Source organism: Sebastes umbrosus, chromosome 19, assembly GCF_015220745.1.
Source record: "Sebastes umbrosus isolate fSebUmb1 chromosome 19, fSebUmb1.pri, whole genome shotgun sequence".
Lineage (NCBI taxonomy): Eukaryota > Metazoa > Chordata > Actinopteri > Perciformes > Sebastidae > Sebastes > Sebastes umbrosus.
Genome location: NC_051287.1, coordinates 2131348 through 2155961, shown reverse-complemented (window position 1 = coordinate 2155961; position 24614 = coordinate 2131348). Strand labels below are relative to the sequence as shown.

The window sequence follows — 24614 nt, the reverse complement described above, 5'->3', positions numbered from 1 at the left end:
AGGAGAAGGAGGAATATGAGGAAGAGGAGGAAGATGAAGAGGAGGAAGAGGATGAGGGAGGAGGAAGAGAGGAGGGAGTTAGTTTATTAGCTCTACCTGTGTCTGTCCGGTAGGCGGTGATATACCGGAGGTGTTACCGGGTGTGTGTGTGTGTGTGTGTGCGTGTGTGCGTGTGTGTGCGTGTTGGAGGAGGAGCCGCTCGGACATTGAGAGTAAATGACGTCATCCTCCGGGTCGCCGAGCAGTGAAACAAACATGGCGACAGACTGCAGCGGGCAGCACCGGTACATCCTCCCGGTGGAGGGTTTCCTGCTGCTCTGCTGCCTGTGGAGCGCGCTGCACGGCGGAGCACGAGCCGAGACGGTACCGGTACCGGCGGCAGGGTCCGGTGGTCGGAGCGGCGGCGGCAGTCAGGTGCTCGGGATGCGGCTGGAGAGGAGCGACAAACCGGCTGCAACCAATGACGACGGTGTCATCCAGGTGACCGAGGAGAGCTCCGTGACGCTCCGGTTCTACGGGCTGCAGCTGCACTCCGGTACCGGGAACCAGATCCGCTTCACCGAGCTGACTGATGAAGAGGAGGAGGAGGAGGAGGATGCAGTGGTGCACGGCAGCAGCGGCATGATGGATGCACCTCCTCTCTCTCCATCAGACAGGACATGCATTGACTTCACTAAAGACATCACCGTCGGTTCCTTCATGAACGTGAGCCGCCGCGGTACCACCGGGCTGCTCACCGTGCACGTGAAGCCGCTGCGTAAAAGCGAGCCGCACAAGGAGTACCACCTGTGCACGCGGTACCTGAGCAGCAGGTGGATGCAGCTGGGTGGAGGTGGAGACTCTGATGGTAGGATTGTGGTTGTGGAGGAGAAGAAGTCTCTGCTGCCCCTCTGGCTGCAGGGCATCGTGATCTCCTGCCTGCTGGTTCTGAGCGGGATGTTCAGCGGACTGAATCTGGGCCTGATGGCGCTGGACCCGATGGAGCTGCGCATCGTGCAGAGCTGCGGCACCGAGAAGGAGAAGAAATACGCACGCAAGATCGAACCCATCCGCCGCAAAGGGAACTACCTGCTGTGCTCTCTGTTGCTAGGCAACGTCCTGGTGAACACCACGCTCACCATCCTCCTGGATGACCTCATCGGTTCTGGTATAGGAGCAGTAGTGGCCTCCACTGTCGGGATCGTGATCTTTGGAGAGATCGTTCCTCAGGCGCTGTGCTCGCGTCATGGACTCGCTGTTGGAGCCGACACCATCATGGTCACCAAGTTCTTCATGTTCCTCACCTTCCCGGTGTCCTTCCCGGTGAGCAAGCTGCTGGACGTGCTGCTGGGTCAGGAGATCGGTACCGTGTACAACCGGGAGAAGCTGGTCGGGATGCTCAAGGTCACGGAGCCCTACAATGACCTTGTGAAGGAGGAGCTCAACATGATCCAAGGTGCGCTGGAGCTGCGCACTAAGACCGTGGAGGACGTCCAGACCCCCATCGGAGACTGCTTCATGATCCAGGCCGACGCGGTTCTGGACTTCAACACCATGTCTGAGATCATGGAGAGCGGGTACACGCGCATCCCGGTGTACGACGACGAGAGGTCCAACATCGTGGACATCCTGTACGTGAAGGACTTGGCCTTCGTGGACCCGGACGACTGCACCACCCTGAAGACCATCACCAAGTTCTACAACCACCCAGTCCACTTCGTGTTCCACGACACCAAGCTGGACGCCATGCTGGAGGAGTTCAAGAAAGGTGCGTGAACATGTACACGCATCATGCACATGCTTGTGTCAACATCAACATATAACAGCTGATTTGTCCCTGAGGAACCTGCAGCCAATCACGTCCTGTATCGATCAGCTGTATTGAACTATTAGGACTTTAAGAACTTTAAACATGCACTATCTGCCTTTAAACATGCACTATCTACCTTTAAACATGCACTATCTGCCTTTAAACATGCACTATCTGCCTTTAAACATGCACTATCTGCCTTTAAACATGCACTATCTACCTTTAAACATGCACTATCTGTCTTTAAACATGCACTATCTGCCTTTAAACATGCACTATCTGCCTTTAAACATGCACTATCTGCCTTTAAACATGCACTATCTGCCTTTAAACATGCACTATCTGCCTTTAAACATGCACTATCTGCCTTTAAACATGCACTATCTGCCTTTAAACATGCACTATCTGCCTTTAAACATGCACTATCTGCCTTTAAACATGCACTATCTGCCTTTAAACATGCACTATCTACCTTTAAACATGCACTATCTGCCTTTAAACATGCACTATCTACCTTCAAACATGCACTATCTGTCTTTAAACATGCACTATCTGTCTTTAAACATGCACTATCTGCCTTTAAACATGCACTATCTGTCTTTAAACATGCACTATCTGCCTTTAAACATGCACTATCTGTCTTTAAACATGCACTATCTACCTTTAAACATGCACTATCTGCCTTTAAACATGCACTATCTGTCTTTAAACATGCACTATCTGCCTTCAAACATGCACTATCTGCCTTTAAACATGCACTATCTGCCTTTAAACATGCATTATCTGCCTTTAAACATGCACTATCTGCCTTTAAACATGCACTATCTGCCTTTAAACATGCATTATCTGCCTTTAAACATGCACTACCAGTCAGCTGGAACATCTCAGCCTACATTTAAACAGCAAATCAAATGTGATGCACAACAAACATCCACCAATAAGAACATTTCATGCAGTCATGGTTCTGATTTTTTATAATATAATAATAATAAACTTTATTTATATAGCACTTTTCTAAACAAGGTTACAAAGAAAAGAAAAAAAAATAATAATAATAAATAAATAAAAATAAATAAATAAAATAAAATCAAAAAAACAACAACAAAAAACAATAAATCAGCAAATAATAAAATACAATCAACAACACCAAAGACCATCACCAAGTTCTACAACCACCCGGTCCACTTGGTGTTCCACGACTCCAAGCTGGACGCCATGCTGGAGGAGTTCAAGAAAGGTGTGCATCATGCACATGTGTGTGTGTGTGTGTGTGTGTGTCAACATATAACAGCTGATTTCTCTCTGAGGAACCTGCAGCAGTCACTGCATCCAATCACTTCCTGTCCTCCCCCCTCTCTGTCTGTATTGATCAGCTGTATTGATCAGCTGGAACATCTCAGCCTACATTTAAACAGCAAAACAAATGTGATGCACAACAACAAACATCCACCAATAAGAACATTTCATCCAGTCACAGTCCTGATTTTTAAAAAAATATTTTATTTTATAAAATATAAAGTACATTAACATTACAAAAGCTGCTCATGCAAAGGGTATATTTATAAAGTAAAAAAAATAAAATAAAATAAATAGGGCTGTCATTGATTACAATATTTATTATGTCATATTTATTATTAATTTATGTTATTTACTTATCTTATCTCATATGACCTAGACCAGGGGGCATCAACATGCGGCACTTTAGCTCCTCTCCTCTCTTATAAAAATGGAAATGATTAACTGTTTTTTGTTTACATTTTCATTTTTATTTATTATTGTTGTAGGTCTATGGTACGACGGTACGACGGAGTATTAGGGCCACATTGAGGAAAAGAATAAATCTGAGATTTAGAGAATAAAGTCATAATATTAAGAGAATAAAGTCATAATAGTATAAGGTAGTAATTTTACTTGTTATTTTCTTTTTATTCTCGCAATATTCTGACTTTATTGTGTAAATCTCAGATGTTTTTTCCCTCAATGTGGCCCTAATGCTCCGTAGTACATTGTCTCTTTGGCCCTCACTGCATTAGATTTATATACTATATACTTAGACTATAAACTGTGTTACCTTCATCACAATGATCACATGTTTTGCAGCTCCAGACAGATTTATTTTTTTCTTTTCCCTAAAATGGCTCTTTTGATAGCTAAGGTTGCTGACGCCTGACTTAGACGATTTAAGTAGATATCTCCCAAAGTTACAGTCTCTTTAGTGCAGAATTCATTGTATATTTAGAATTTGCTTGATGGCGTAACTGCATGAGTGAGCATTCTTGCTTTTGGATCGAGGCTCATCGCCAAGTTATCAGTTTACTTTACTCATAATTAGGGCTGTCAATTGAGTGAAATATTTAATCACAATTAATCTCAAATTAATCACACATTATTTTTATCTGTTCAAAATGTACCTTAAAGGGAGATTTGTCAAGTATTTAATCCTCTTATCAACATGGGAGTGGACAAATATGCTGCTTTATGCAAATGTATGTATATTTTTATTATTGTAAATCAATTAACAACACAAAACAATGACAGATATTGTCCAGAAACCCTCACAGGTACTGCAATTAGCATAAAACAATATGCTCCAATCATAACATGGCAAACTCAGAAGGGGAAGACGTTGACAACATGATGATTGAGAGACACTACAGGAACATTTAGAGTCGCCTGACTCACATAAAAAGCAGATATTTATATGTTTTCATGGCCGTACACATCACTCAGGATGATGTTTTTATTGGCTGCATCAGAGTTTCCTGTAATCTGGCAGCAGGTTTTTATCCGTCAACACAGCGCTGGATCTCACTGATGATCATCTTCAATAGGAGAGTAAAAACTAATCAGTGGAATCAGTCGTGTGTTTGATGGGATGAAAATGTGCACGTTCAGGCGCACCGGATTAGTGCTGGAAATCTCAGCGCTGCTATCCACACCTAGAATACAAAGCCGTTGTCATAATAACGATGAAACACCTGCAGGGAGTTAAAGCTGCTTCTGGTGATCAGGATGCTATTTCTAGAGATCCAGTGATGTTCTTCACATCAGTAAAACAGCAACGTCATTAGTTCTACCACATTTATATAAAGCTGTGTGTTTGCTTCTGTTCTGTGTTATAAATCTGAGTCATTGTGGAACTGTGTGCGTCGCCACAGTCGCCATTAACAGATGTAGACACGCTTTACTGCACCCGTTTGTTTATCAGTTCTCCTGCCGTCTTCGTCGGTCTTTCAATGGGAAACGCTGCAGAAGAAGTCGTACAGTTTCAGCTGTCATTAGTGTCTATTTATCACACTTTTAATATCATTAATTCATCACAAATAAGCTAAACTATCAGAGAGGTAATCAATAATTACCAATCACTAATTGCCAATTCTTTTCTAGTTGCACAATATTTATCGGCCCGATTAATTATTGGCTGATAATGGGAAAGTTTTATTATGTGTATTATGTGTATTATTAAAAAAATTACAGAAAGAATGATAACTCAAATAGTTGCAGATGAATTGACTTTAACTTCAAGGTCGGAGCTCACGTTAATGTAGCTGATGTTTATCCTGCTGAAGTCACTAATGAGAAGCTGCTGCAGGGCTGCTGACTGTGACCTCTGACCTTCCTGTGGGGGGGAACACAGTTAACATGAGGTCAGCGTGTTCTGATGATGATGATGATGATGATGATGATGATGATGTTGTTGGAGCTGTGAGTCAGCATGTCGTTGGTTGTTTGGCTGCTACACTCTGCTGACTGTACACAACAGCACCAACAGGCTGCTCCTGTTTGGTTGTGACTCAGTGGGATGATGTTTAACATGCAGGATGACTCAACACTGTTTCTCTGCTCAGTTCTGATCCGCACGGCGACAACTAGAAAACACAAGCAAAGGAAGGAAACATCTCATGTGCAGCGTTTTCGATGTTTGTCCTTAGATTTTCTCGACAACCGTTCATTAAATTGACTTCATACTTGGCAGGCGTGTTGCTGAGGAGCTAAAGAAGCTCAGTGTTGAGTGTGAAGTTGTTTGGATTAGCGGTTCTCCAGAAAGCTGCAAGCAGCAACACTGGAGGCCGAGCAGTCAGCCCGTTCTGAACAGGCCTGTTTTGTACACGAAACACTTACACATACAACACATACTTTGACTGATATTGCAATTGCGATATGATTTGCAATATTAGAGGGAATGGTCATTTTGACATCATTAGTGATCTGTACCAAACAAAGATGTTTTCTTAATGTAGAATATGATGTGTAGGACAGGACATCTCAGCAACACAACACTACCAAAAATGGTATTTTGACACAAATTTTCACCTTGAACAACTATTGTGCCTCCTGCAATTTGAATTATGCAATAGATCATATTGTGATTCAGATTACATTTCCAGTAATTGTCAGCCCTAGAAAACACAACCAAATACAGATACGCTGCAAGTTGCACCACATGACAACAAAAACTGTTTCCAGGGGACGCTAAGAAGTGATGCACATGGCTGGGACATGCTTGTTGTTGTGTCTCATGACGTTTTTGAAGTCTGCTATCTGTCAGTTGTGTTGGAAAATGAGATGACATTTTTTTTTTATGTTTCTGTATTTGGTTGAATTTTCTCACTTTTGCTGACTGGCAAATTATGTTTCATGCATTTTAAGGCGTTGAGGCAATTTCTGTGAAGAAGGACTCGAAAATCAAGAGAGAGTCTTTTAAAGGTTTAATAAACACTTGCAAGTGGGCAAACAACCATCAACATAAATGTTCAGGGCTGAGAGCCCTGAGTCTCTCCGTTTCGTGACATTTATACCCTTGCGTGCATGCTCACAGTCGTATATCTTACATTGTCTGTCTGACTGACACTTCTGTCCTTTTTAGGGTTACTTGTCCTCAAATAGGCGCTACAAGTTCAATGACTTGGTATGCAACACCGAAACAGAAATAGGCTTTAAGGGCAATGAGTGTCACCTGTCATGACCTTAGTAATGTGCAGCATGTTTGTATTTTTTTCCAGCACATAAGGTTCCTTATTTACCCAAATAAATCAATAGCAAACATGGTACCTAAAAACGTCACTTTACCTTTCTTATCTGCATCTATCCTGTCAGCTATACTGTATAGTACATTTAAATATGTGATTTAAAGGCAAAATCAGATTCATCCTACAAATTTTGGACCAAGCTGGGAAAAGTAATTATTTTGGATTGTTGATGTTTCGTACAGTTTCACTACAGCTGGTCCTCAAAGTATATTACAAAACATGTCATATCTCCTGAAGGCTTTGTGCTATTGGGACCACATTTGGTGGACATGTGTAGATGTGATGTCTGAGTGACTATGACCAATTTGGTGGCGCTGTAGCAGCATCATCTATCTATAAAGGAATGACTGCCCTTCACATATCTTGAATCAACTTCACACTTGGCGGGTACCAGCAGCCGTACTGCGGTTCTCCACATTTCTGGGCTGGAACGTGCTCTGAACGGGTGCTGCACTAGTCAAGTTAATTTTGCAGAACATATAAAATAAACTAGTGTTCTTACTACTTTTATTATTTTCATTTGTTGAGTGAAATAGAATAAATAATTCATCAACAACTAACTGACTCTTTCAGCCTGTGAAGAACATTTGTGGCACATTTTTTATTACTTTGGGCTTCACAGAAACTCATCTCACATACATGAATCACTAAAGAGGCCTCAGATAGACGCTGCTGCTGCTGCTGCTGCTGCTGCTGCTGCTGCTGCTGCTGACGTCCAGTAACTGTGGCAGCTTCAGCTTCGCTCCTCTTCACCACGTTATAATGTACACTTCACTCAGCTGTCACTGGCAGACGTCCAGGTGTGTTTGTCACCGCGCTGAGCTGCAGACCTGCATGCAGGGAGTGAACACGAGCAAGCCAAGTGTATATCTGTTTTAATGAGGAGAGGATTAATGTGCTGTTTCTCTTTCTTCTCAGTCCTCTCCTCTCCTCCTCTTCTCTCTCTCTCCCTCTCTCTCTCTCTCTCTCCTCTTTATCTCTGTTTTGGCAGTTCTTCCTCCTCTCTTCCCTGCAAAGCTCTTAGTCCAGTCTGGTGCTATATTAAGGCATCAATCTGTCCTCCCGGCAGTCGGCGGGATAAATCCACCGACAGATCGAACGGCAGCGTCCGAAATAGAAAAACAAGAAAGGATGTTTTCATGTAGCTGAATGTGTTTGATGCTGCTCTACTTTTCTCAGTAACTTGTGAAATGTTCATGCAGCCTGGTTGTGACCTTCAGGTGACCTCTCCTCTCCTCTCCTCTCCTCTCCTCTCCAGGTAAATCCCACCTGGCCATCGTCCAGAAGGTGAACAACGAGGGCGAGGGTGATCCGTTCTACGAGGTGCTGGGATTGGTCACGCTGGAGGACGTCATCGAGGAGATCATCAAGTCAGAGATCCTGGATGAGTCCGACCTCTACAGTGAGTCAGCAGCTGGTGACACAGATACGTCACGTCACAGTCGTCACGTCACAGTCGTCACGTCACAGTCGTCCTTTAAGTTTATTTAAGATAACAATCTTTAACCCTCCGAGACCCACTATAGACCCGTTCTTGTCTTTTTTTTAGGGGGGTCCATCCTCTGAATGCTCTAGGTCTCTAGTCGGATCCATCCATCCTCTGAATGCTCTAGGTCTCTAGTTTGATCCATCCATCCTCTGAATGCTCTAGGTCTCTAGTTTGATCCATCCATCCTCTGAATGCTCTAGGTCTCTAGTCTGATCCATCCATCCTCTGAATGCTCTAGGTCTCTAGTTTGATCCATCCATCCTCTGAATGCTCTAGGTCTCTAGTCTGATCCATCCGTCCTCTGAATGCTCTAGGTCTCTAGTCTGATCCATCCATCCTCTGAATGCTCTAGGTCTCTAGTTTGATCCATCCATCCTCTGAATACTCTAGGTCTCTAGTTTGATCCATCCATCCTCTGAATGCTCTAGGTCTCTAGTCTGATCCATCCATCCTCTGAATGCTCTAGGTCTCTAGTTTGATCCATCCATCCTCTGAATGCTCTAGGTCTCTAGTCGGATCCATCCATCCTCTGAATGCTCTAGGTCTCTAGTTTGATCCATCCATCCTCTGAATGCTCTAGGTCTCTAGTTTGATCCATCCATCCTCTGAATGCTCTAGGTCTCTAGTTTGTGGTTGTAAAGTTTCAGGAGGCTGTGATTATCCTAGAGGTCACCACAGGTCATTTTATACATTGAGGTCAAATTTAAAAAAATAGGTCTCACTACAATGAGATGTCTCCTATGGAGAGTATAAAGGGACTTTAACTGAAACCCTTTCAGTTCTCCACTTTGTCTACTGTTAGCATTACTTGTAATTACACTCTGCACTGTGTATTTAATATACTTATACCTGCACTTACTACTATGTTTATACTGTATATATTTTAATCTAAAACAACAATCTTTTCTGTGTGTCTGTGTCGTCCCGCTGCAGCCGACAACAGGAACAGGAAGAAGGTGGATCCCAACAAGAACAAGCCCGACTTCTCGGCCTTCAAGCAGGACGGCGACAGTAAAGTGAAGATCTCTCCTCAGCTCATGCTGGCGGCTCATCGCTTCCTCGCTACAGGTGAGCTCTGACGACGCGGCGGCGGCTAATCTCACGGCGAGCCAGCAGCACTGATTCTTTCCACCGCCGTTCAGCCGACTGATTCTTTGCCGTCTGAGAGATTAACACCCGCTCACTGTGGGACTCATTCATGCTGACCTTGGTGGGAAGTTACAGACTAAATAACCCATAATTTTGAGGTTATATTGTGTCTTAATACACAAATATATTCTGTTTTGTTTGTAAACATTATAAGAAATACAACATTCCAGACAATACAGCACAATAGAAAATCAGTTACACCATTAAGTTTATTGCAATATGAATAAATATACAAAAAAGCAAATAAATCAATAAAATAAGTGAATTATTAAAAATTATAATAATAACAATAAAAAACAGAGTGCATGGCTTAAACCCCAAAATAATCATTGAATCATTAATAAATAAATATAAATAAATAAATGAAAAATTAATTAGAATTAAGTTAAATTCTTTAACATTAAATTAGAATTAAACTGGAATTAAATGTATATATGTGTGTGTATTTATTACAATATGAAAAACATGCATTATATACAGCAGTTACAGAGTGCTTTACATGGTTAAAACATTTCAATGTCGCAAATAAATCCAGACAATTAAATAACAAATTAAATGATTAATTAAAGTTTAAAAAAGAAATTAAAAGAAATATTTTGTTTAAAAAAACAAAGCATAAAATGAATTTATTGTTTAATAATACACAGAATAAAGTGGAATAAAATACCCAATAGTAATAAGATAATAGCAATAATAAAAACAGAAAGGAGAATTTGGAAACAAATAAGCTATTTTAATTTTTGTTTTTGTTTTTGTTTGATGGTTAACTGTATTTACTGAGTAGATAATTGTTCCAATCAATATCGAAAAAATTGATAGTAGAAAAAATCTGGTTTTGGGTGTCGGGCCGTCGGGTTTAAAGGCTCGAGACTGTACTTTTTAACCCATTAAGGGTCAGTATTTGTGCTTATAAAGGTAAAATAATCTGCTTTATAAAACACAGAACTGATCTCCTGACGTCTTTGCTTTCTTCTGACCCCCCCCCCCCCAGAGGTGACCCTGTTCAGCCCGTTCCAGATCACAGAGAAAGTCCTGCTGAGGGTCCTCAGACATCCGGACGTCATCCAGGAACTCAAGTTCAACGAAAGTGACAAACGCTCGCAGCAGCACTTCCTGTACCAGAAAGGCAAACCGGTCGACTACTTCATCCTCATCCTGCAGGTACGCACACACACATACACACACACACACACACACACACACACACACACACACACACATATAGGGCTTTAGCATTAGCATATTTTGCCGCAACGAGTCAAACCATGCTGCGCTGATCTGCATTAAATTACCAGTTTTAGCGTTCCGAGCCGTGCCGTGCAGAGGACCTTCTCTGGAGTCGGGCCAAGGTGCACCCGACCCGCCAGCTCATAATAAAACCTGCGTCATAATAAAAGCGTTAAAATAACAAAATAACAAAATAACATGTGACTTTTATTATAAAGAATTTAAAAGAAATTAAATATCTCCACTTTTTACCGATGTAGTATGTTCTTAACTATTGTACATTTGCATAAAGCAGCATATTCGTCCACTCCTATATTGATAAAAGTATTAAATACTTGACAAATCTCCCTTTAAGGAACATTTTGAACAGATGAAAAATGTGCGATTAATTTGCAATTATCACGATTAACGAGAGACAATCATGCGATTAATTGCGATTAAATATTAAAATATTATTATTAAAATATAATATTATTTAAATATAAATATAATAAATATTTAGAATATTTGATTCATTCAACATCTCACATTGTACGTTTATGTATATCTGAGATCAAGAGGAGCAAAATGTGTGACAGTAGAAGTCAATATTCGCCATTATTATTGTGTTTTTAACGAGTAAAACACAGAAAACTTTTAAAAAAACTTCATGAACTTTATGAGGTTGAGACGACATACAATCATAACAGACAATACATGATACAGAATAATTATACACAACATTTAAAACATGTTTTTTACCCATAACGACACATAAATGAAGAAGTAAATATCTTCAGTTTGAAGAGTGCAGAGAAGATGTTAAATGTTATCTAAATATTAAACATTTGAATGTCCTAAAGACTGAGAGCAGATGAATAAAGAGAACAGGAGTGACAATATTTCAGTCTAGAAGATGTGAAGACGGCGCCGGCTGGTGAACGAAGTGAGATTAGACAACAAGAGTTTAAACTGGAGACAAACCGGTTTATCTCGGGTCAGTCTGCAGCGGGTATTAGCACACATCGACCCGCTAAACTCCTCGACCCTTTAAGACACGCCGCACTTAAGACAATTAAAACTAAAACACACCACCGTGATGCAGTTTTATTCTTTGTCACAGTTTTAAATAAAAATACACCATCAATGAATTATACTTTAATACTAATATTATAGATTACGTCGGTAGTTTTGATTTTTAAAAACACAGAGCTGAAACTGATAATTATTTTCATTATCAATTAATCTAACAATTATTTCTTATATTAGTTTCATGTAAAAAAATAGTTCCTTGAGTCCAAATTGACGTCTTTAAATGTTTTGTTTTACTTGACCAACAGTCCAAAACATAATATATTAAATATATTCAGTTCATAATGATACAAAACAGAGAAAATCAGCAAATATTTAGTATTTTTACTTGTTTTATGACTTAATTCACTGATTATAAAAAATGTTGTTATTAATTTCCACTAGTTTAGTGACTCATCATTAAAAATCTAAATGAAAAATAATCCAAAACATTTATATTAACAAACAAAAAATGTCAAAACAAACAAGAAACTTTCAAACTGTTGTATAAATTATATTTTCTAACTCATTTAATTGTTTTTATTTCTATTTAAGACTGCAAGTAATAATTATTTTCATTATCAAGTTATTTTCTATATTAATTGATGAATTATTTGGTGTCTAAAATGTCAGAAAATAAAGGAAAGTGACGGTTAAAATCTCCTTAAACCCAAAGTGACGTCTTCAGATGTCTTATTTATTTAGTTTGTTTTATCCAAATAACAGTCCTAAACCATAAAATATGTATTTTTCTATCACATGAGACAAAGAAAAGCAGGAAATGTTTGTATTAGAGCCGCTGGAACGAGGTCATATATGGCATTTTTCCTTGAAAAAATCAAATCAAATCAAATCAAATCAAATAAATCAAATATCAAGAGTTGCAGGTAAACTTTTGGCTTTGCAGCACATTTCTGTATCGGCACACCGTTCTGTAATTCTAGATATTGTCTCTAATATTCAGCAGAAAAGCTGTTGTTGTTGCATTATCATATAAATATCTTCTGAATAGTTGTTGATCTGAGTCAGAGGGGCTCCTCTCTCTCTACGACCTTCACTAATAGATCCTCTTACTGAAGACGGAGACGACTGGAGGAGGGGGGTGGAGGAGGGGGATGGAGGAGGGGATTGAAGGGTTAAGGAGTATGGAGAAGATGAGAAGCAGAGCGGAGCAGATGGAGAGAAATAAACATCAGAGAGGAGTTTAAGGATGAAGACGAGAGTCAGTAAATCTCTTCCTCCTCTTCCTCCTCTTCCTCCTCTGCAGTTTAAAAGCTGTTTCCAGTGCCGGAAAGTAACTACAGTTCACGTCACCTACAGTTCATTGTTTGTAATAAGCTAACGTTGGCACTCATTTGGTGGTTGCCTAGCAACATATCGAATAAAAAGACGCAGCAAACTGCAAAAAATGCCGTCTGATCGGTGCGCCTGGCGTTTCCTCAGTCTAACTGAGCTGTGTATCGATGAATCCACGGAGCTGTCCATGGTGCTGAAGTAGCAGACGGGTTAGTAATTAAACTATGGTTTATGGTTTAATACATTTTATATTGGACTTTTGGTGGTGCCAACGTGATGCGTTAAGGTGTAAAGGAGGCGTCCTCTCTCAGGGTTGATTCATAGTTGAAGTGTGACGTTAAAGTCTCTTCATCTGCTCATATCTGCAAGGACGAGTGTCCACGCTGAGGAACACGTGTCCATGTGTGCAGACGCACGATGTAGTGTTTTATAATTTGGACATTATGTGTGTCTTCAGGCTGCACACACACACACACACACACACACACACACACACACACAGACACACAGACACACAGACACACCCACCTGGTCGGTCACACACACCTGGTCGGTCACACACCGTCTCTTTCAGATCAGTGTGTGTGTGTGTGTGAATGTTGTTGTGTGTTTAAGAGAGTGTGTTTGTTTGTGGAGGTTTTTGTTGTCGACACCTGAGGTGTGGATAAAGTGACTGCAGACACTCAGCAGGTAACCTGAGAACAGCTGCTCCTGTTTCACCACTCAGTGTGTGTGTGTGTGTGTGTGTGTGTGTGGTAAAGAGACACCTGGATGTTTTATTTATAGGATGTCAAAGTGTTTCTGTTACCTGCTGCAGGAGATGACTCCTGGATTTTGCACATCAGAACTTCCTGACTGACTCTCTCTCACACACACATACACACACACACACACACACACACACACACACACACACACACACACTGTCAGATAATGTGCTTATTAAACTAAATGTGTGTGTGTGTGTTTCAGGGACGGGTGGAGGTGGAAGCAGGAAACGAAAACATGAAGTTTGAGACCGGCCCGTTCTCCTACTACGGAGTCATGGCTCTGGGCTCGCCGTCAGTGGGTGAGACGGCACACACACACTGTACACACATATACACACACACACACACACACACACACACTGTACACACATATATATACACACACACGCACACACAAACATATATCATTATATATAAACTGTGAAAAACAAAGTTGGTAAACTTGTGTTTGGTGGATTATTTCTCTGTTGTTACATGCTAATTGTCATTGTATTTTAAATGGTTGGAAAGCCTGTTTATTTACCTTCACACTGATGTCCAACATGTAAGGATCATGCATTTGTGGGATGAGCAGCACAGCTGGTTATGTAGGTAGCGCCGAAGAAAATGTTTCCAAAATGCTCTGCCAATGGTAAACAGTGTATTCTCCTGTTGGTGTTGACTCTTGTTTTGAGTTGTTTGGTGGATTGGATGATTGAACTCTCTATCAGTAACAAGGAACAAACAAGACATATTGCCTATTTTACACTTTATTCATTTAATACACCGTCATTTGCACAAGTTATTGCTGTTGTTACTACATACCAGTGGTGGAGGAAGTATTCAGATCATTTACTTTAGTAAAAGTACTAATACCACAAAAATACTCTGTTACAAGTAAAAGTCCTGCCTGAGAGGCAGAGTGGAATTAGAAATAATAATAATGAGACTTCCTGTTTTCTCCGACCTGCTGATGCTCCGTCACACAGTGCTGTGTCACTGTGAGTGTCAGAGTTGCTAATAAAGCTTTGTGTTTGAAGAACAGAGCAGTGGAAAAGTCAATAGGCTTAAACCAAACAGGGAAACACTCCGAGTTCAGACAGAGGTCGTCTTCTGTCGTCCGATCTGACAGCCGACGACCAGCGAGACCAGAGAGATATTTAATTATGAGAGTTTATAACGGAGCTTTTAATGGACTAAAGTCCTGTTGTTATACATTTAGATACATTCAGCAGGGAAGAATATCTCTATATCCATTTATTTTCAAACATTGTTAAACATTGATTATGTTTCCAGCAGCAAAATGTCTTGATTTTTGGCCGTTGCCATCTTGGTTTTTTGCAACCAGAAGTGACACGAGAGGGTGGAGCTAAGTAGAACCAAATGCTGAGTAAGAGATTTTTAGGCGACCAAAATGTTAAAATGAACTTTCATGAACTGAAAACACCAAACAACATCTTGGTTTTTAACCATTGCCATCTGGGTTTTTGGTCGTCACCATCTTGGTTTTTTGCTTTCGCCTTCTTGGTTTTTGGCCTTCGCCATCTTGGTTTTTGGCCTTCGCCTTCTTGGTTTTTGGCTTTCGCCATCTTGGTTTTTGGCCGTCACCATCTGTGTTTTTAGCCGTCACCATCTTGGTTTTTGGCCTTCGCTATCTGTGTTTTTGGCCTTCGCCATCTTGGTTTTTGGCCTTCGCCATCTTGGTTTTTGGTCGTCACCATCTGTGTTTTTAGACGTCACCATCTTGGTTTTTGGCCTTCACTATCTGTGTTTTTGGCCTTCGCCATCTTGGTTTTTGGCCTTCGCCTTCTTGGTTTTTGGCTTTCACCATCTTGGTTTTTGGCCGTCACCATCTGTGTTTTTAGCCGTCACCATCTTGGTTTTTGGCCTTCACTATCTGTGTTTTTGGCCTTCGCCATCTTGGTTTTTGGCCTTCGCCTTCTTGGTTTTTGGCTTTCGCCATCTTGGTTTTTGGCCGTCACCATCTGTGTTTTTAGCCGTCACCATCTTGATCTTTGGCCTTCGCCTTCTTGGTTTTTGGCTTTCGCCATCTTGGTTTTTGGTCGTCACCATCTGTGTTTTTAGCCGTCACCATCTTGGTTTTTGGCCTTCGCTATCTGTGTTTTTGGCCTTCGCCATCTTGGTTTTTGGCCTTCGCCATCTTGGTTTTTGGCCTTCGCTATCTGTGTTTTTGGCCTTCGCCATCTTGGTTTTTGGCCTTCGCCATCTTGGTTTTTGGTCGTCACCATCTGTGTTTTTAGACGTCACCATCTTGGTTTTTGGCCTTCACTATCTGTGTTTTTGGCCTTCGCCATCTTGGTTTTTGGCCTTCGCCTTCTTGGTTTTTGGCTTTCACCATCTTGGTTTTTGGCCGTCACCATCTGTGTTTTTAGCCGTCACCATCTTGGTTTTTGGCCTTCACTATCTGTGTTTTTGGCCTTCGCCATCTTGGTTTTTGGCCTTCGCCTTCTTGGTTTTTGGCTTTCGCCATCTTGGTTTTTGGCCGTCACCATCTGTGTTTTTAGCCGTCACCATCTTGATCTTTGGCCTTCGCCTTCTTGGTTTTTGGCTTTCGCCATCTTGGTTTTTGGTCGTCACCATCTGTGTTTTTAGCCGTCACCATCTTGGTTTTTGGCCTTCGCTATCTGTGTTTTTGGCCTTCGCCATCTTGGTTTTTGGCCTTCGCCATCTTGGTTTTTGGCCGTCACCATCTGTGTTTTTAGCCGTCACCATCTTGGTTTTTGGCCTTCGCCTTCTTGGTTTTTGGCTTTCGCCATCTTGGTTTTTGGCCGTCACCATCTGTGTTTTTAGCCGTCACCATCTTGGTTTTTGGCCTTCGCCATCTTGGTTTTTGGTCGTCACCATCTTGTTTTTTACAACCGAAAGTAACAAGAGAGGGCTGAGTACAACCAAACGCGGAATAAGACCTTTTTTCGGCGACCAAAAGTGTTTACTTCCATGAACTGAAAACTCCCAGACTTGTACATCTACAACTTTGCTTTCCTCTTTTAATAAGAGTTTAGAAAATGTACCAGAATCTTAATCATACTGTTTGAGTGAAATGCTTCTTTTCTCCACAGAGCAGCCTGTAATCATCTTACCTGTTCTCTTGTGTAGAGCCAACAACTCTTTATTGTGTCCACTTCAAATATAACATTCTGTTTATCTTCACTTTGCTGATAATAATGTGTGATATTTAGTCAGCAGGGAGCAGATGAAGAGCTCTGAGTGAAACAACATGTAAATTAAAGTAGTTGATGAAGACGTAGTGCTGCAGGTGTAGACTGAATGCTCCTTTAAAGGTGGAGGTTGTGTGTTGGATGATGTAAGTCGACCTCCGTCACTGTGACTCCCTGTCGTTGTAACAGCGGTGACTCCTGGTGGTTCAGCATCAGAACTGCTGATGTAATGTTTCCTCTTCTTCTTCTTCTTCTGCTTCTGCTCTCTCCTGCCTCCTTCCTGTTGACCTGTTTCTGTCTGCTGGATAAACTGCTGTCTGTACCTCACGTGCACATTATGCAGCTCAGTGTGTGTTCATGTTGCAGTGTCAAATGTATGCGTCAAACACTTTGACCATTTCTCATCCTGAAACACCCAAAATGTGTATTTTAAACTTTCTCTGTTAGAGAGATCAGACAGGAAGCTGCAGATTTTATAAATGTTTATAGCTAGTGTGTTAGCTCGATGATGAATGTGATATAAAGATGATATAAGCAACCAGACAGCAGCATTATGTTCTCTAATTTATTATAGAAGTCCCAATAATCACATGAGAATGCTGCTTTACTGAGTTATTTTATCTCATAACAGATGGAGTCATAGGAGTGCCACAAAAAAGAATAAATCTGTAAAAGAATAAAAAGAGGAATAAATAAAAGAATAAATAAATAAATAAAAAAGTTTGGAAATATAAAGAGGAATAAATAAAAGAATAAATAAGTAAATAAAAGATGGAATTATAAAGAGAAATAAATATAACAATAAATAAGTAAAACAATGACAAACAATAAGTAACAAAATAGGGATACAAATAAATAAATGACATTAAATAAAAATGAATAAATATTTTTTTTTTTTTAAATATACAGAAAAAATAGAGTAATTTATTTACAAAAATTAAATAAACACATCTTAAATATATAAATAAATGAACAAATACATGTGTAAATAAATGAAAATGCTTATAATTATTCAATATTTCGTTATTTGTTATTTTATTATTCTTTTACAGATTTATTCTTTTTTATGGCACTCCTATGACTCCATACAGGAGTCAGGTTGCAAAAGCAATAGGGAAAAGCTTAAGGAAAAATAAAGGGATAAAAATAATTTTAAAAAAGACATTAAATAAAAATATATAAATGTAAATATTAAAAAGAATATATACAGAAAATTGAATCATTTATATGCAAAAAAATATATATTTTCTAAATATATAAATAAATAAGTACAGAAATAAATGAACAAATACATGTTAAAATAAATTTAAAAGCTTATAATTATAAAACATTTTTATTATCTTTATATTTCCTCATTTATTTTCTTATTCTTTTACAGATTTTTTTTTTTTTTTTATGGCACTCCTATGACTCCATAACTGAACTCCAGCTGTCAGCAGAAAAAGATGCTCACAAGTCACATTTCTAGCAGAAAATTACATTTTTAATGACGCAGAATTTTTTTTTTTTATCAGGCTATGCATATACAGCTGGACTATATATATTTATAGAGCTGGTTCTGCTTTATGTCAGATACTTTCAGTCCCTTTATCATCCATTTTAATTGGTAAACATGTTACAAGCTTCTTTTAACAGTTGAAGAAGACAAACAAATATGAGTAAAAACTGTGATTAAACCCCGAAAGAGAATAAATGTAGAGCGCTGCAGATGTGATTTACACAAGTAAAGTAAACCAGCTCATCTATCTCTCTCTCTGCCCCTCCTCTTCCTCCTCTTCCTCCTCTTCCTCCTCCTCCTCCTCCTCTCTCAGCCGTCACCCCTCCTCTCTCCCCATCAGTGGCGTCCTCCCCTCCACGACGCCTCTCTCTTAAGAGGTTTTCTCTGTTCTCTCGTTTCCCAGGTAAACACTCGCATGGGCCAGAGGAAGGAGGGAAGGAGGGAAGGAGGGAAGGAGGGATGGAGGGATGGAGGGAGGGAGGGAAGGAGAGATGGAGGGAGGGGGTTCTTCTTTTAGCCTCTTCACCATTTTCCTTTTACCTCATCTTCTTCAGAGCCCTAATCCAGCAAATACAGACCCCTCAGAAATACAGGACAGTTTACAGTTTTTGAACAAACGTTGGCCTTCTGAGTCACCTTTCACCTCATTCAGACTGATTTAAAACAGGGTATTGATTGATAGTTTAGGACTGGTTATCATTTGAAACTGTTCAATACTAGTGTTGATATACATACCGTATGAGTTAAAACTTTACTTTAAATTCTCCGATTTTAATTTTGTCTAAATACAAGCATCTCTGATTACAGAAAAAGTGTAAAACTGCCCCAAGTTTTTGATTTAAATTGACTTGACAAGTTTCGATACTGAGTTCCAGGAAAAAGAATAAATCTGTAAAACAAGAAAATAAATGTGGAAATATAAAGAGGAATAAATAAAAGAAAAAATAAGTAAATTTAACGAATTGGAAATATTCAGAGAACTAAATAAAACAATAAATAAGTAAAACAATAGGGAAAAGAAAAAGGGAAAATATAGGGATAAAATAAATAAAAACCTAAAATGTACAGAAGAAATAGAGTAATTTATACATTTATATATATATGTATATATATATTTATATATATATACATATATTAATATATATGTATATATATATATATATATATACATATTAAAATATATAAATAAATATTTACAGAAATAAATTAGCAAATTAATGAAAACAAATTAAAATGCCTATAATTATTTTATATTTTATTTTATCTTTATATTTCCACATTTATTTTCTTATTCTTTTACAGATTTTTTTTTTTATGGCACTCCTGTGACTCCATAAAACCAACAGTCAAAAACCAATAGATATTTAATTTACTATAACAAAGAAAAGCATTTTTCACATTTGAAACACGAGGACGAGTTCATTTTCTGCTTGTTAAATGACTAAAATGATTATCAATTATCAAAACGTTCTTTGATTAACTTTCTGTCGATTAATTAGTTGTCTGATTGCTTCAGCTCTATAATAGAAGCATTTATTATAGAAATAATCATTAGTTGCAGCTCTGATCTTTGCACCAGCTCAGCTCAGTTCCTCACTGATCTGATCGATCGGATCACAGCTGATCATTAACTCTCAGATTATAACAGACTTGCTGGATGGGGCTCGAGGCGCGGCGTCCTCTATTTTCACCTCCTCCTCTTTAACCACCGATCTGTGGTCAGATATTATTCATAACTCCTTTCAATCTGACCGTAGACCTCTGGTTAAAGGAAGAGTTTGACATTTTAGAGAAATACGCTCATTTGCTTTCTTTATTTCCGAGACAGCGCAGCAGCCAGTTAGTTTATCTTAGCATAAAGACTGGAAACAAGCTTAATAGGGTTATATGTTTTTGTATAATCTGCATAAAAAAACAAGATATAATGTGTTGAATTAGCTTTAGAGGTTCTCCACCTTCTGACAGAGCCAGGCTAGCTGTTTCCATCTGTTTCCAGTCTTTATGCTAAGCTAAACTAAGATCTAACTCTCGGAAAGAAAGAAAACAAATAAGAGTATTTTCCCAAAATGTTGAACTATTCCTTTAAGCACACTAGATCATATTCACGCGGCGGCCTTTTTGTTCTTACTCAGGATGGTAATGACGTAATAGAAAAACGGCCGCCACGTAAAATGGTCCACGTTCTCCCGTACTTCCTCTACAGTTCTCTGATCATCGCCGGCGCTCTCTCTCTCTCCTTTAACCCTCCAACACCCCCCTCCCTTTACGTCACCCTCCATGACATCACTAAAAACCAGCCAATGAGAGAGCTCCCTCCTCTGAGCTCAGACAGTCCCGTGGTAGCCATAACAAATGCTCAAACGATGCTCTCCACCTCATCGCACGTGGCATGTTTGTCGCATTCTTCTCTAGCATCGATCCTCCATAGTACACGTGTGACATTAACGTGTGTGTGATGTGCTGCAGTGTGTTTCACGCTCTCACCAACACCACCGTCCATCACCATCTCGTTTTCATCTTCTTCCTGTCGTTCTCCTGGTGTGTTTTCTGCTTTTCGTTAATGTTTAAATGTGTGTGTTTCCTGCTCACCCTCTCTCGCTCACTCTCTTCTCTGTTAATCCCCAGAGTTTCGTTCTCCGACACACGGGGGCAACCTCAACCGCTCGGCGTCTCTGAGCTGCACCGAGCGCGTTCCAGAAAACGTCTCCGTGGGCGGCAGCGTCACTCAGATCCCGGGAACCCCGTTCCAGTACATACCGGACTTCTGCGTACGAGCTCTCACAGACCTGCAGTATGTCAAGGTGAGTCAGACCACTCGGCTTTAAGCAGCAGTGGAAGAAGTACTCAGAGCCTTGACCTTTAAGTGAAAGTACCAAAAATATATTCACGTAAAAATACTCCATTACAAGTCCTGAATTCATTTTTTTATTATTTATTTACGCTTCTATTTATTTTTCCATTTTATTTATTATGTATTTTTTTGTTTTATAAATTTTTGAATTTATTTATTTATTTACTTTTGCATTTATTTTTTATTTATTATTAAATGTATGTATTTATTTAAGAATTCATGCATTCATTTATTTCTACACGATGATACAAAAATTTAGACTTTTCTCTAATCTTTGCTCTTTTGTTTTGTAAATTATGACATAATTTTCTTTCTCTGTATGGGATCATAGGAGTGCCATTAAAAATAATAAATATGTAAAATATTAAGAACATAAATGTGGAAATGTAACAAGGATTAAATAAAAGAATAATAAGTTAAACATTAACAAAACAAATAGTAAAACAATAGTAAAAAAGGAAAAATAGGAAAAATAAAGGGATAAAAATAAATAAATTACATGAAATTAAAAGAAATTAATAAAAAAAATTTAAATATACAGACAAAATATATACAGTATATTATATGTAAATATATAAATAAATATAGACAGAAATAAATTAGCAAATAAATGTTAAAATAAATGAAAATGCTTATAATTATTGTATGCTTTATTTGTCTTTATCTTTCCACATCTATTTATTTTATTTATTTATTTTTTCAATGGCACTTTTATGACTATTAGTAAATTAGCTAGTATTATTTAATTATTTCTGTCCAATAAATGTAGTGGAGTAAAAAGTACAATATTTCCATCATGGAAAAGTATTGCAGTAATCGATTCTAGATGTTATGAAAGTATGTTCAAGGATCTTTGCTATGATTTGATAACATTGTTGATCTGCTGCTCAGAGAGATCAGGTAAGAGATCAGAAACTGATCCCAAAGTCAGGACTGTGCTGCCATCGAGATGACTGGAAACATCCATGGAAATGTTCTAAATTCATATATTATCTATTTATATATTTATATTGCTTTCTTGATGGTGTTTTGTCGTCCTCAGATCTCTCGTGCTCACTACCAGAATGGCCTCCTGGCATCCCGGCTGGACAGCACGCCGCAGTCTCCGGAAGGCAGCCACACTCGTCTGGACACGTCTGTCTCTTTGCCCCCCGTGACGCCACCGGGGACCCGCGCTCCGCTGCCGCTGGCCACGCCTCCTGTGAAGCGCCCGCTGTCCATCACTCAGCCGCCGCTGAGCAGCCGCGCCGCTCTGCCCCAATCCACCTCCTCGTCCTCCGGCCGCAGACCGAGCCTGTGTCTGCCCCAAGCCACCCCGCCTCCGAGCAACCACAACCTGACGTCGACCTTTAACCCCCACCCGACGCTTCCCTCCTCCCTCCCCAAGCTCCAGCAGTCGCCGCCGTCTGCCGTCCCGGAGAACGGGCCGGGAGAGACCGCCACTCTGCTCAGTGAGCAGCAGAACTGCGTGGGCCCTCGCCGGTCCAGCTACACCCAACCACACGTCCACACCATCAGTCACGCACACACTGAGAGCACCATCTAACTCAAAGTCCCTGAAGGGGGAACTAAACTACTGAGCACTCACCCACTCACACAACACACACTCGCACTACTTCCTGTTTGCTCGTTGTCTCCTGAACTCGTCTGTAGACGTCTGCTGAGCATCAGCACTTCATGTGTGTTTTGTAAACGGAGATCCTCTTTAATCCCGTCCTGCATGCCCCCCCGACACTGAACCAGATCCTGAACGGACTACAAAGATGGCCGAAGGAACACTAGTGAGTGTGAATGGAAACGTGAGTTTTTAAAGGATCAGTTTACAAAAAGAGTTGCAGATGTTTTTGGTTTTGAGATTTCTGCCTTCAGCTCAGTGAAATATTAACTCAGCAGCAGCAGCGTGTCTTTACAGAAACAATCAACCGTTTCTGTGGATCATCTACAGACCTCACTGTCTTCATTACACGGAGGAACTCATCTGTACGACCACGGTGGGGTCTGTGGATTATCCAGAACAACTGGTTTCTGGAAAGGCTCGTTGCTGTTCGAGTGAAATTAAGTTGAGCTCGATCTGTTGAATCGTGTAGGAGGAGTTTCAAAAATGTGCGATAGGACCCGAAAGATGTTGACGAGAGGTTAACGTCACGCTGCTGTAAAGTGGTATCGGAGCCGTTTTGCGAGGACGAGTACATGAGCATAGTATCGGGCCCGATCCCTGATACCGGGATCGGGTATCGGTCCCTAGATGTAATTAAACTCAAATATAACAGATATGTTATTTCAACAAACATGTCCCAGAAAGGTTTTAAAAAATCCCCAAAAAATCTGCACATTCGCTGCAGAATTCCAAGTTTTCAATATTTTGAGCAACACAAACTAAATTTACTTCCTTTTGTATTTCAGAGGCAGAAATCTCTAAACTTTTTTTTTTTTTTTTTGTAATTTATGTGAACTGACCCTTTAAGTCGTCACCGGTGAGACTTTAACAGAAAACTCACATTCCCACCCGGCGTGCTCGCCTCTCAGTTTCCATTCATTTTTATTTTTCCAAAGAGTGAAACTTCCAAAAAACTACAAAGTGAAGGTTTTATTTTCAATAAGTATGATTTTATTTATAGAAGGACGGTTTGTTTGTTTGAGTCAGATGTGAATGATGAGCTGTGATTCAGTTCAACGACCAGCTAACGGACCAGAGTCACTGTACTGAGTGAAAGTTAAACAACCAAACCAGTGATTCTGCATGTTTTCACACATTTAATACAAACTCACTAAAACGTCGACGTTTTTAACAAACCGTGCTGCAGTTTTCTATATTTTCGGATGTATTTTACCGACTTCAAGGCATCCGTTGGTTTCCATTCATTTCTACTTGGCTTGAAATTCAATGTAATATTCAATACCTTATAATAACTATCATTTAGTTAATTAAACTTAATAGTTAGTTAGTTAATAGTTATTTTTACTGTTAACAAACAATGAAATGATAACTAATAATGTTTACTAATTATTAATAATGCTTTAATTTCTACTATTTTATCATTAGTTTGTGTAAAATAATTAGTTTATAAATTATATATTGTATCATAGCTGAAGAGAGACAATAACAATTACATTCTGATTACATTAGTAAAGTATTTATTATCAGTTTATTGTTGCACACATTATAACATTTAACTAAGTTTAATTAACTATCAATTTACCATTTATAAATGATAGTTATTATTAAGTGTTGCCAATTTTAAAGAGAGAAGTCTTTAGATTAAAGCAAACACAAAATGTAAACTGTAAACGTTAACGCGGGACACAA

General features: G+C 39.6%; 1 protein-coding gene across 2 annotated transcripts; it reads left to right on the top strand.

Moving 5' to 3' along the window:
• The first annotated feature begins 10 nt into the window (after window positions 1-10).
• Window positions 11-23927, top strand: LOC119478789 (metal transporter CNNM4). Of its 2 annotated transcripts, XM_037753750.1 has the most exons (8): window positions 11-1747; window positions 8078-8221; window positions 9242-9376; window positions 10449-10618; window positions 14003-14099; window positions 18770-18859; window positions 21082-21257; window positions 22350-23927. In XM_037753750.1, exons 1-8 carry the CDS (start codon window positions 217-219, stop codon window positions 22851-22853), a joined length of 2847 nt encoding a protein of 948 aa, XP_037609678.1. In that variant the 5' UTR covers window positions 11-216; the 3' UTR covers window positions 22854-23927. The 2 variants fall into 2 exon arrangements, with proteins under 2 accessions (XP_037609678.1, XP_037609679.1); XM_037753751.1 differs by lacking the exon at window positions 18770-18859.
• Window positions 23928-24614: the final 687 nt, after the last annotated feature.

What these genes read in the sequence shown, in the direction of transcription:
- LOC119478789 (XM_037753750.1), top strand. Translation starts at nt 217, where the DNA reads ATGACGTCATCCTCCGGGTCGCCGAGCAGTGAAACAAACATGGCGACA. An exon ending in GCTGGAGGAGTTCAAGAAAG is followed by an intron (nt 1,748 to 8,077) that starts GTGCGTGAACAT and finishes TCTCCTCTCCAG; the next exon opens with GTAAATCCCACCTGGCCATC. An exon ending in TCTGTTCTCTCGTTTCCCAG is followed by an intron (nt 18,860 to 21,081) that starts GTAAACACTCGC and finishes GTTAATCCCCAG; the next exon opens with AGTTTCGTTCTCCGACACAC.